General features: G+C 46.9%; 1 protein-coding gene across 1 annotated transcript; it reads right to left on the reverse strand.

The window, feature by feature from the left end:
* Positions 1–3,273: 3,273 nt before the first annotated feature.
* Positions 3,274–12,345, reverse strand: LBH (limb bud and heart development). The gene is made up of 2 exons (XM_009881879.1): positions 12,223–12,345; positions 3,274–3,468 (listed from the first exon to the last, which is right to left on the reverse strand). Exons 1-2 carry the CDS (start codon positions 12,343–12,345, stop codon positions 3,274–3,276), a joined length of 318 nt encoding a protein of 105 aa, XP_009880181.1.
* Positions 12,346–12,854: the final 509 nt, after the last annotated feature.

The following is a 12,854-nucleotide window of genomic DNA, read 5'->3' on the forward strand; positions in this document are numbered from 1 at the left end:
CTCATGTAAACATAATGCTATAGCCTCAGCGCAGCTTGTTTGCATAGGTAAGATTAGAGTCTGTTACTTGCCAAATCACAGGACCTTCTTTCCATGTATCTGAAAGATAGGGGTATTCCAGGGTATTTGCTTCTTATCACTTGCTTTCAGTGGAAAATTTAATCCCATTAAGTCACAATGTGAATTACTGAATCTTGGTGTGGTCGGATTTCTACACTCAGGACACTGCCTCGGTACCAAGTAAGTTCAGAATTGCACTCAGAAACACGGTTTCCTCCAGGTCTTTCTCCAACAGCACTGCAAGCTGTAGCACACAACCATCAGTGTGTAGCAAGGCACTACTGACTACTTAGGAAGAGTTGACCTCTAGATCCAAAATGGCCAAACTCAGGTAGCTCAGCTGAGACTGTAACAACATGCAGCATGGCAAGACTTATCTTCACACTTGTTGCTGAGGACAGGGTAAGCACACACACACATATAACATGCACAGGTACTGCATTAGGACTAAGAGGAGCTAAGAATAGCCTCTGCTCGCCATGACTTCATGCGCTGTAAGGTTAGGTAAGGGGTTAAGACATAGATTACAGGTAAGTAATTATAGATCTAAATACAGATCTTTCAGGACCATGTAAGTTGGAGCAACCACTTCCCTGCGGCCTTTCACACAGCAATAAGGAACTGTAGGAAAATGGAAGGCAAAGATGCTGCCCCTCACACTAAGTTGATTTAGGCTTACAATCCCATAGGGCATACTCCAAGGTTAGCCACATGCATGAAACAAGTGTCTCTAGGTTTACAGAACAGCCTCAACTGATAGACATGGAGTCTCTTCACCTATTTGCATTAACCTTGCAAGTCAGACCTGAAGCACAAGGACTGGCCATTATCTGGAAGGGTGACCATCCCAACCCATTTTGGCAGTAAAAATAAAGCCAGTATGTTTGGAAAGCATTTTCAAACTTTATTTACAACTGTCACAGTGACAAAAATGTAGTTTGAAAAAAATGCTAGCTTCTCCCTGAGGCTCAAAAAAGAATTACAGAAATATAGAATGTATATCATACAACAGGAGGAGTTTTACTGGAGTGCTTTGTTCTTTAGATACGTTCAACAACAAATAGAAATATACACAATACTTCCAAAAAAAGGATGCAGACAGAAATATGCAAGTCTTTAGGGCAGACAGCAGGTCTGAAGTCCAAGGATTGCCATCTCATTGCTGCCCACACGGTAATATCTTTGATATAGAGCTTTGACTTGGCGGTAACAGATGGTAGAGACCAATAGAGTAACACTTAGAGATAAGACAACTGGCTGGTATGCAGGTGTACAAGCTCATTCCAGTAAGACAGCAAGACTAGAACAAGTGTTACAGATACAACAGCTGAATCCATCGCTAGAGAAAATGGTATCACCACATCATGACTGTTCGGTGATCAACCATCCACCAAGATGGACAGGGAGCATGTATAACTGGGTCTGCGTTGCTGGACCAGAGACCAGCCGCAGTGTAGGAACACTGAATTTCTCCTGCTTTGTGCTAACTCATCTCCAAACTCCTATCTGTCTGAAACAGTTATGCAGGGCTGATAAGTTATTGCCATTATGTTTAAACACAAGCAAGACAAGACTAAAACAGTATGTTAAAAGCAGTTCCCAACCCCCACCAGCGTTTAACTACTCATGAGGTATTAAAAATACAAATACACACATGTCCAAATAGATTTTAAAAATGGAACCAGTTATAAGCAAAGGGGGGTGGCATTGGGATTATTATGAAAGTTTGGTTAAGGCCTTGACATTTCTTTTTCTCTTCCATGACCCCAGATTTGGTTTAGGTGGTAATTGTTCTCATCCTATCCCAAGACCGACTGGCTCCCAAGCTGGTCCCCAAAGCTGCGAGACCATCACTTTCCAGGAAAGCAGAGGGCTACCCTGTCTGGCAGCAGACTGGCCTCCTCCCCAAATCAGATAGGCGACTTCTCCTTGGAGCAGGATATGGTGAAGAGGACACAACCGCAGACTTCACAAGCCAGTCAGCACTTCATTAAACACCCATGAATGTTTCACCCTTGCTATGAAGCAGAAACACATCTTGTCTCAGGACACCTGGGCTAATTCTCTCTCAACAGACCCCTCCTGCAAACTCCCCTCTCCCACTGCTGATCCACACTAGATCTGGTCTTTTGTCTTTGGATTACCTCCAGGTCTGGCAGTAGCCCCCACTATGCACACCCCTACCAGCCTGTCCTGCACTGCCAGGGCCCTGAGGAGACCCTGCAGTGCAAATTTGGAGATCACCCACCCCAGCCCTCACAAGCCCATTGACCAGCAAGTTGGAGACAGGAAACCCTACAGCCTCAAGGGCACCAAGGTAAGGAGGTGTAATCCCCACCTGTACAAGGGCTTTGGGCACTGTACAAGACAAGACCAGCCACAGCGGCCTCAGCAAATAGGAGAGAAAAATCTCAGGTGTTCAAACCTACATGAGCTCTTGCTGCAGACAGAAGCATCTTTACATCTGATGAGCATTACCTCACGCTAACCACCTGCAAGATAAACTAGGGCCTCACAGTAGAGATGACAAGCAGCAGCCTAACATTATCCTGCAAATACAGCTGTTCAGCATTGAAGAGTCTAAAGGCAAACAAAGGGGAAGGAAACAGCTTTGGGAAAAGTGGCTGGAAAACAGGCTCAACAGCAAGAGCAAGAAACCCAACTACTCCTATGGACGCTCACGTTACCCTAGGAGGTACTGAACCAGGGAGAGCTACAGGCCTCTCGTCAGTAGAGTGTTTAGCCATGCTTTGCTACAGACACCCTTCCACCCCCCGACACACAAAATGGAAGCTGTAAGGAAAGGCAAATCTGAGAGATGACGGCTCTGTTCTCACACTTTTAGCTGGAGGCAGCTCCTGGCCAAAAGTTGCCGCCTCCAACTTTCCTCCCCCCTCCCCAAACTTCCCCCTCCAGCAGTCCTTGTGTGGTCACCCTCTGCCATGTGCTTGGAATTTCACTGCTGCCTCCGCCTCGGAAAAATACAGATAGTGATCTCAAGAACAGCAAACATTTCTCTGCGTTACTTCCTTCCTTCCTCAGGAGGTCTGGTGACACCGAGGGCTTCAGTTCTCAATACAGAGAATACAAAAAAACTACGATCTCGCAGGTGCAAAATTGAACTTGTCTTTTTTTTTTTTTAAAAAGACTTTCAAAAGAAGTGTGGCTCTTCCTTCAGAAGGGTGCAGTCCCTTGCCTTTCCTCAGATACCATTTATTGCTCCTTGTTGTCCTTCTTTGCATCTTCACAGTTTTCTTCCTCCTCTTCTTCCTCCTGCACAAGAAACTCTTCAGGTGGCCATCTCAGCTCACCGCTCTCCACATCACCCTCCGTTGGCTCCACCACGATTGAGGGCAGGCGGTCCTTCAGCTTACAGTAACGGTCAAAGTCTGAGGGATCAGGGAAGATCTGAAAGAGCCAAGAAACAGTTTGTGAGAGGGGCTGCATTCAGTCTTAGCCAAAACCCAACTCTCAAGACACATGGGTCTTCATGGCAGACTAGTCTGGACACAAGACTAAACCACTGACTGATGGGAAGGCTCTTGAACTAATCAAATAAGATTAGAGAATCTCTGAGTATTGGTAATAAGTGCTGCTCAAGAGGCTTCCAAAGCACATACTTGCTTGGATAGTGCTCAAACAGGCATCTGCCCTTTTGGATATTTATCCAAACACCTCACCCCACCACCACCACTTCTGCATTAATGCTTGTGAGTTTGCACACCGAGCTATCTCGATCAGAGAATCTGAGATCTCATTTCCTGCTGCTGACCAAGCTACACATGAGAACAGGCTTGTGCTTCAGGCTCTGCTGCTAGAAAGGAGAGGAGGTATGTGGCAACAGCGTGCTAGAGCAGTTCAGACCCTTGCAGCAAGGGCCTGCATCTGGTATCACTCCAGGGCCACAGCACCACAATGAAAGAGAAGTTCAGCTGCATTTCAGAGATAATTTTGGCAGTGTTCGGCTCGCCACCACTACCATACATCAGCAGTGAAAATCAGCAGGAGAACACTCATTTTGTGGAAGGGCTGGAGACTGGGCCAAGCTTCTTAGGGCAGCAGGTGCCTGTGGCATAGCCACCAACTGTGTATTCTGGTGTGAGGAATATGAGGACTCCCTTAGCTCCAGCACAGAGCAGTACCTTCACCCTTCCCTCCCACCCATAGCTTGCCCCATGGGTGCACAAGCTCACGCAGTGCAGCAGCACCAGGGCCCATACTTGCTGGCAGCATCACTGGGATGCATGCTCTGACCCCACTAGGAACCGAGGCAAAGACATGGGAACAGGAAAAGCTGCCACGGCTGCGCAAGCTAGCAGGAGGTCTGTCTGAATTGCAAGTGTGAACTGAAGAGGTTGCTGTTATTTTATAGAGATGACCTACGAGGGGAACAGCTTCAAACCCCCACTCATCCAGAAGAGAACTGCTGGGTGACAAAAACCAGTTGCCACATCAGATCCCCTGACTGTTAACCAGAAGATTAAACAATTGCCACCCGTTTATTTCAAACAATTTCATCAGAGTGCCCATTTCACATTAAGGTTGCATTTAAACACCCCAAAGATAATCACAAATTTTCCTCTCCAGGTTATAGATGAGGCAAGGAGTCAGGCCCAGTACTTTTCTTTGAACACCAGCTGCATCCAAGCGAGCTGTCAGGGCATCCTTGCAGGGAACAGCACTGCCAGCCTCAGACAGGCACATTGCTCATGGGTGCCTCAGTTTGAGAGCAAGATCTGATCTGCTTTGATCTTTGTGGTTCCAGTTACAAAAGCAGGTTCCCCATCCAGGAGCCCTGAGCATTAACCATGAAGCATCATTGTCCTCGTGCCAACCATGCAGGTATCCACCACCTTTGGAAGCCCTGGCCGAAACGCCAAGTGAAACATCATCCTATCAACTTGTTCTTCAGCCTAGTGATCATTAACCACACCATCAGCTCCTTGTCAATATTCAGTCTTCTACTGTCCAGCCACATTTCTCTCTCGCATCCAAAGCTTTGTGGCAACCAAGCTGCCAACCTGAGAAAGCCATCAGTTTGCTACTTAATGCAAAGTCAGGCAAGGTAACTTTGGGAGAGGGTGCTTGGGCAAGGACCTCTGCAAAGGTGACACACAACAGGTGGGTTCTTTGCAGACAGCTATCTGGTCCTGGGGACAGAAATGCAGAAGCCCAACCCCTACTATGGCACCCACCATCCATATGCTTTTCAAGTGCACAGGAGTGAGGTCTTTGAATGCAGCCACATTAACATGGGCAACTGCAGTAGGAGCTACTTGCTATTAGTCACCACCAGCACAAGCGAGACAGTAACTGGTTCTTGGAGCTTTGTGGCTTCTGTTTGGCCAAACAAAGGCAGTTTCAGACACGCAGTGCATTACTGGAAGTACAGTCAGTGGCTCTAAAGCATCAACTCGTTATCTAAACTCAGGATAGGAAAAAAATACCCTTGACACTACATGGTTTAGAAGGTTGCAATGGAAAAAGAAGTGTGGTTCAGGAGGTTACATAAGCTGATAATGTCATGAAAATAGCCTCCTGTGCAAGAAAAATAGCAGTATAATAATTAAACTAACCTTTGGTTGCTATCATTTTAAGCACATTAGGTCAAATCGGAGCAATTTCTTTGAAAATAGCCTGCCAGATTTTTTTTCCAGAAACTAAGTAGTAGTCATTTCCTTACAAACAAATATCCGCAAAATGTGGTGTGCAGCTTTTTTATTAAAAAAAAAAAAACCTAGCACAATCTTATCTCAAGCAGCTGCAGGACAGGCCGAACCCAAGAAGGTCAGGATTTTTTCCACTAAGTCATGCTTTTTAATCGTCAAGGCAGCATGAAGGGAGATGTTGCAACTGCACTTTCAAGGGGTGTGGACAGTCAATGGAAAAAATACACAAAGGCAGATTGCCTCGCATGTGACGAGTGCGGCAACACAGCAGGCCAAGCAACAGGGACCGAAGGAAAAAGGGTTTCAAAAAAAGTGTTTCAGATTAAGACTCCATTTGCACATCTGAGGATGTCAGGTGGAAAAGTGACCCCAACCCACCTCCCCACTCACTCCAAAATAAGCTGTCTTGCCAGATTCTTTATCAAAGAGACAAGCGAGCACCAGCTTTCTGCTGTCTCGCACCAGTAGTGCCATGCTGCATTTGTTGGTCCCATATGCCTAATCTGGTCCCGCTCCAGATTTAGACAATGGGAAGAAAAAACAACTTTAAAACTTGCAGCAAAGTCCCCACTGGGAATGCTGCAGCTCAGCTCTGACCTGTGAGCTCTGCACTTTTTTTTGTTTTCCCTCCAAAACCTGCCTACAAGCCTTTCTGCTGGTGTTACCCACCTCAGGCCTGTGGGAGGAAGACTTTGCATCCTCCACCACCCAAAGAGTACAGCAGCAATGCGTTAACTTCTCCCCCTCATTTATCAGAAGGAGCCACCTTGCACACAGCTGAAGCAGATGCCTACTTCTGGCTGATCTGGGTCACTTGATGGGGGACAAATGACAACCACCAACCAGTTGTGAACACTTACCTAAAAGTTTAGCAGCAACTCAAAGGTATCTTCCTCCTCCTCCCTTGCATGACACAGCACAAGGGACTGCAACTGCTTCTGCAGAGCCCACCCCCTTCTGTAGCTGAGCCCCAACTCCTGGCCTGTGGAGAGACTCATCCAACACCCCCAGAGGACACATATATTGCTTCTTACGCTAATCAACACAACTTCTTGCTGGCAGCAAGACTAGTTTTCACAGACCTCTCCAGACTATGTTTTGGGAACTGCTCTCCTCATGGACTGATCCAGAGCACACACATACCAACCAAACTCTTGCCTTGCAGCTGGAAAAGGCAGTGAAAAGCAGAACTTGAAAGCTTGAAATTATTTTAGAAAGATCATGTTTGCCTCTGTTTCGGATGATCTAGCTCTACTATCCTTGAATGAAGTCTTGGCAATAAGAATGGAAAGTTTTCATTGCCCTGGGGAGGCTCATACCCTCTCTCAGCATTCACATGGATGGAGAAACACCAAAAGCAGGAGAGATGTCAGACAATTAAGAGGATTAGCTCAGAGCTACCATAATCCAAGTGACACTTGTAAATTCAAAACAACTTCCACATGTGTACTCCATACCAACACCCATAGTCAAAATGCTTGTCCCCCCTCTCACGGGGCTGAAAACTACTTCAATTATATTACAGGGAGACTAAGGTAACAAGATCTTTCCAAATTAAGTTACTGTTTCAGGGAAAAGTTTTGCTTCGTTGTGGTAATGCTATGCAAGATTAAAGAGCCTGCACTAAGATGCACCCTGCTTCAGGTATAGGATACATCCCTGATGTACATATATCACTCATCCCCCCACCACTAAAAAGCAAGTTGTGCCTCTTCAGCAATATCAAGTCAATATCCCAAATCAGCATTTAAGTTCTTAAAACTTTACTGCCATCGAGAAGCATGGCAAGCTTATTTCAGGAAATATTTACATCATCTCTCAGCATCTTCTTTGGAGGAATTTTCCAGCTATAAGAAGCAGCGCTAATACATACATTTACTCACGCAGTAGTCATGACTTGAAACCGAGCTCCATCTAGTATGCACACAGCAGCCTGTGACTCAGGTTTACGAACTATGACAACTCCCCAGTCACAGACAGATTGCCCTATCTCGGGGGACAGTGGCTGGGAAACTTTATACATCATAACACCTTTCCATCAGAGTAACAAGGCATCAAGTAGGGAGGAAAAAAAACATGCACCGAGATGTTCTGATTAGCTGCTGTCTTCAGTTTGCATTTCAGTGGAACACTTTTTTTTTTGCATAGCATAGCTGCTAACATGATTAGTTTTGGCTCTGTTTATCCCACATCCTGCTTCTGCCTTCACTTAAGGTCCCAGACCCTGGAATACACATTGACTCAGCCTACTAATCCTGTCTAGTAACCGTGCATTGGATGTGCGATGTGAACAAGTTATCCTAAATCAGCTTTTTGCAGCCCAGTCTTGAGACCTTCTGCAGTACCAAGTGCCAGCGCTAACACAGGACTTCCCCTGCACAAATCGAGGCTGCGCAGACATGAAGTGCCTTACAAGCAAACAAAACAATCACAGAGGAAGCTCAGTTTCCACCCTTTGCCATCAGCCCCTGGGTCAGTAACGTGTTGCTCCCCCAGGTTAGATGGGGAGCTGCAGCCCAAACACTGCAGGTCCCTGAGAAAGTCAGTGCTTTGCTGGTGCTGCTGAAGAGGCCTTGCGTTCACCAAAAATTCGTTCCTCAACAAGAGACAACCCAAAGCTTCCGCCATCAACACTGGATGGAGCGTTAAGCCTATTTACCTAGATTCAGCCAGTCTGACGTGATTCGCAGCTCGCTGTGGCTGTGATTAACCTAGACAGATCTCAGCATGATGCGATCATGACTTAAAAGAGCTCAAGCTCCCCATGACAACCAAACCCCAGCTGATGGCATGAGGCAAGCTCAGCCTCCGCATGCCAGTCTCCTAAAAGGGAGCCTGAGGTCCCACAGGACCAGCGAGCTGGCCAGACAGCCGGTCTGCAGCAAAGTAGCACGCTCAACTCGGCATTTGCTCAAAATAAACCCTTTGGGCAAAGTGTTTTCAGTTGTGCTCAAACCCCGCTCCACTTCTAAGAAGCACGGGAGGATTCAGGTCAACGCACTGTTTTGACAACAGCTCCGCGAACTGATTAATCCGCCCTCGGTTTCAGTAGCACCGGTCATGCTGCTGCGAGATGGCATCAGAGGACAAGCTGGCAGAGTGCTGACGAGGCTTTTTCAGAGAACAGGTATATCTAGGGGCTGGAAAATAGCAAACTGTACATTAGCTCCAACTGGCAGAGAAAAAGTCTCAGCTCACCGGAGACTGCTGGGCAGGAAGCGCATGAAGACCTCCGTAGGCACATCTGTTTGTAGCAGTGGCATCTTGAGCCATCAGCTGCATTTCAACGAGTTTTTTTGTTTAGTAAGTCCCATGGGAATTATGGGACATCTATTAAAGATCCAGAAATAGCTCTTCACTGCAGGCACAAGACCCAGCATGACATCATCTCTTCAGCTGCATCTTCTGTTTTGTCTATGCCGCCCTGCTCGGAGACTGGTGCCCCGGTTTCACCATTCACTTCTGCTCAGGCCCTTTAAATCTGTTGGCTGAACCATCTTCAGGGGGCTCGGAGAGCAGCTTTACATCACAAATACAGTAATAAGACTGCTTTCCATAGAAGGGTTTTTAAATTGGCACATTAGCTTACAAGCATTTTGCTTATTAACTGGAAAAACACACTCCTATGCTGAGAAAGCACATTTTCTAAGTGAAACTGTACAATTTACTAAGCCTACACAGGCGACTCGGTTTATCACAGATATGACTGCTGCAGTCTGAGTTTTCACATCATTGCTTGAAGAGCAGTGACAGCCTGCCCACCAAAGGCCAGGAACCTTCAGCAGGGGTGGGCACACCTTCACCTGATGTCTGGACAAACAGACACTCCAGAGCATGAGCAGAGGCAACACGGGGGTGGAGGAGGCAGAAGGAAAATGTTAACCAGCCAAGTTCCCTCCATAACAGCGAGACAGACAGGAGCCCTGAAGTTCAGTGAACTCCATGGGACAGAGGAGTCAGATTGCTGAAGTTTATACTTTGTAGGAGTTTGTTTCCTCAGTTTACTTCCAAGTAAAGGCAAAAATACTTTGAAGCAATACTTTTGGTTGGACAAGCCTGTCTGCAGCAGATATTGATGTGCTTTACAGTTCCAGCAAAGCTGCTGGGCCATCTCCTCTAGTCCAGACAGTTTCATGTCTGCAGACAGTGGGAGAAGCGGCCCCCAGGCTCACAGCTAGGATCCTACAGACCAACTCCCAGGCGGTCACTGCTGTACGCAGCCCAAAGAGGGACATTTTGAACCTCATTTTGAGGTCATCTCTTCAGCAAAATAAATACAAGTTCTACTACTAGAACAAGAGAAACTTCTGAAACTAAAAGGTTGCCTCTCCCAGTTCTGGCTCCACTTTTTTTTTATTTTGCCTCTCGTAGCCAGCCAAGGGCTGTTACACTCACATCGTGAGCACCCAATGCTACAGATGAGTGAGTGAAGGAAGATGTTGCAGCTTACAACAAGCCTCAGTGTAGGAGCAGTCATGCTCCATTAGCCCTGTCTGGTTTTAAGTTATTGCACTACAGCCCTCAGACTAGCATACAATTTTCCATGTACCAAACTCTCTCCATCAGCAACATGAAGCACTAAGTGCCAAAGTCTGAGGTAGAACAAAGAGTTCACGGTGTGATTTGCACCAGATTTGTCCTTGCTGTTCCAACTCAAATTTTCAGCCCTTTAAGGATGCTTCCAACTTCCCTTGATGTACACTGTGACCTTCTCAGCCCAGCAGCCAGAGAAGGACAGCTGGAGCCTGCTCCCCAATCCTCTTTACACTAACCTGATTTAGAGCCAGACCTCGTACACAGCCCACACACCGCTAGTGCCCCATCAGGATCTTCCGTTTCAACACCTCAACCCTTTCTGCCATCAGGTTGGCTCACATCAAGTACTGGCAGGCAGTTCCCAGCTTCTGCAGGCACTTGAAAAAAGTCATGTATGACTAGACCACTACAGAGGAGAGATCCAGGATGCATAAACCCTGCATAGATATGAGTCGTCAGCATTTATGACTCACACACTTTCAGGTTCAGATGATCCACTCAAAACTGAACAGGCCTGTTCCCCAGTTGGCCCAAGCAGACTTATCAAGGTCATTAGCACTTGGGGAAAAACCTTGCTGCAGCAATCATTAGAACTAGCAGGGCACCCAGATTCTTCATCTCGCTGGAAAATTTGGATAGGTAAATAGAGGCATTTGACCTGACTGGGTTAAGCCTCTCCATATGGTGACCCATAAAGACAACTGAACATCCCATGCAGGCTGGTTTGATTGCTTCAGGTTTATAACCACTCATTGCTGTACGCTCCCTCTATAGGAGAGCAAAAAGAGACCATATGCTTTCTGCTAACTCAAGCACTGAAGCACAGCACAGCTATTTCCCCACACAGGCAATAAACCAAACAACTTGTACTATCCAGATCCAGAATTCTGACCAAAAAAAGCAATGCAGCCCCTTTTCCTCCCGCAGCTTCAGCTTCTGCTGGAGGCCTCAGCCATGGCCCCATAGTTCAGTTGATTTCACACTTCAGTGCACTATTACTGTCTTGTAGCTCATTTTTCAGACGTAAATATGCAAGCACACAACAGCCCACCTCATTTGAATGCACGCTTAGAGCAACTGCCTCTGTGCAGGTTGTGTAACATCTGCAAAGCAAGAACCCTGCATCAGGATCTGCCGGTAAGAGACACCCGATGCACAGACCAGATGCAAGTCATCCGCATGCACTCAGTGCCTGTGTTAAATCTCATCAACAAGTCTCCTGGAAGAGTAGGAAAACATGGATCTAGTAGGCTAAGACTCACCACTGGCCCTTTGATTAACTGCAAGCTAGGGAACAACAGCAATATTGAGACTAAAGGATTGAGGCTCAAGCTAGTTTCTAAGACTACCTCTTCACCTTAGTCATTGATCTAGAGGTTAATAGCCAATTACATTGTTCAGAACTTTCAGAATGAATGCAGCTCATGCCTTCAGGTACTGATATCCCCAGCGACATTTCAAGGCTTGTTTCAGCTGGCTCGGGCCTCACTGTATCTTATAGAAAACTGTTAACCCTCTCAAATGAGCCCATCCATCAGGAAAACCACGAAACAGATCAAAAAACGTAAGTGCCATATAAACAACTCCCTCCTGCTCTAGGCAGATCATTTGTATGCCATGTTATAGAGATCTCAAGAATCCTCCCAGCCCAGCGAGTGGGACAAATCCTTCTTTAACTGACCTCCCTGCCTCCCGTTGAGCCCCCACAAATACTGAATGAGCGAGGGCTCAATCGCTTCAGAAACAACCAAGTCCTTTGCCAATCCAGTCCGATACCAAGGGATATTTTAGACAACCAGCTACTGCCAAGCAAGCATTCCAGTCTGTTGACTAGTTCTCACTACAGCAAGACCTACTATTAGACCAGGCTATGGAAAGGTACATTAGACCCAGTTTGCAGTCCAGCCCAGGCAATTCCATAGGGGATTACTGCCTATGCAGCCAGCAAAGCACTTACCTGATACGACAGGCCGTCCTTGCGGGGGCTTAGCCCAATCTCATCCATAGCTGGGGTGTTCATCATCACTTCAGTCATTTCAGCTGATCTCAGATAATCAGAGCTAGAAACAAAAGACAACATATTCAAATCATCCGAGGGGCTCCAGAAGGACCGAGCAAGATTTAAGCAGCATCGGGAAAGACGAGCAGGCAGAAAAGGCTGTCAGCAAGCTTTTTCTGGTCCCTTCCTTCCTGCTCCCCCCCCGAAAGGGGGTGGAAAGAGCTGGTAAACCGGTGCTACATCCCCTGCCCCTGGGAGCAAACTCCCCGACTTTCTCCCCGGGGGCACAGCTCAGGAGCACCTCGGAAGGCTGGAAGAGCAGCCGCTCACTCCGAACTCCACGTCCCCCAGTTCTGCCCCCTAAGGTGGGAAAGTCGAAAAACACAGTGAATAAGTGCAAGCGCGGGGGTTTTTTGTTCTTTTTTTTTCTCTTAAGCTGGTGTGTTTTAGCTCCTGCTGACTTATTTTACAACCTCAGGGACTTCCACACCAGCGGAGCGGCCGGCGCCAATTCCAGCTCTGCTTTTACAGCCTTAATGGCATTTCCAGCCCGAGAAAGTGACGCGAATTCCCACCGTTCGCAGCTCCTT

Source organism: Charadrius vociferus, unplaced genomic scaffold (genome assembly GCF_000708025.1).
Source record: "Charadrius vociferus isolate BGI_N301 unplaced genomic scaffold, ASM70802v2 scaffold610, whole genome shotgun sequence".
Classification (NCBI taxonomy): domain Eukaryota; kingdom Metazoa; phylum Chordata; class Aves; order Charadriiformes; family Charadriidae; genus Charadrius; species Charadrius vociferus.

Coding starts and splice junctions, on each gene's coding strand:
- LBH (XM_009881879.1), bottom strand. CDS start 12,345: ATGTTGTCTTTTGTTTCTAGCTCTGATTATCTGAGATCAGCTGAAATG. Junction 3,469..12,222: donor AGGACGGCCTGTCGTATCAG/GTAAGTGCTTTG, acceptor TGGCTCTTTCAG/ATCTTCCCTGATCCCTCAGA.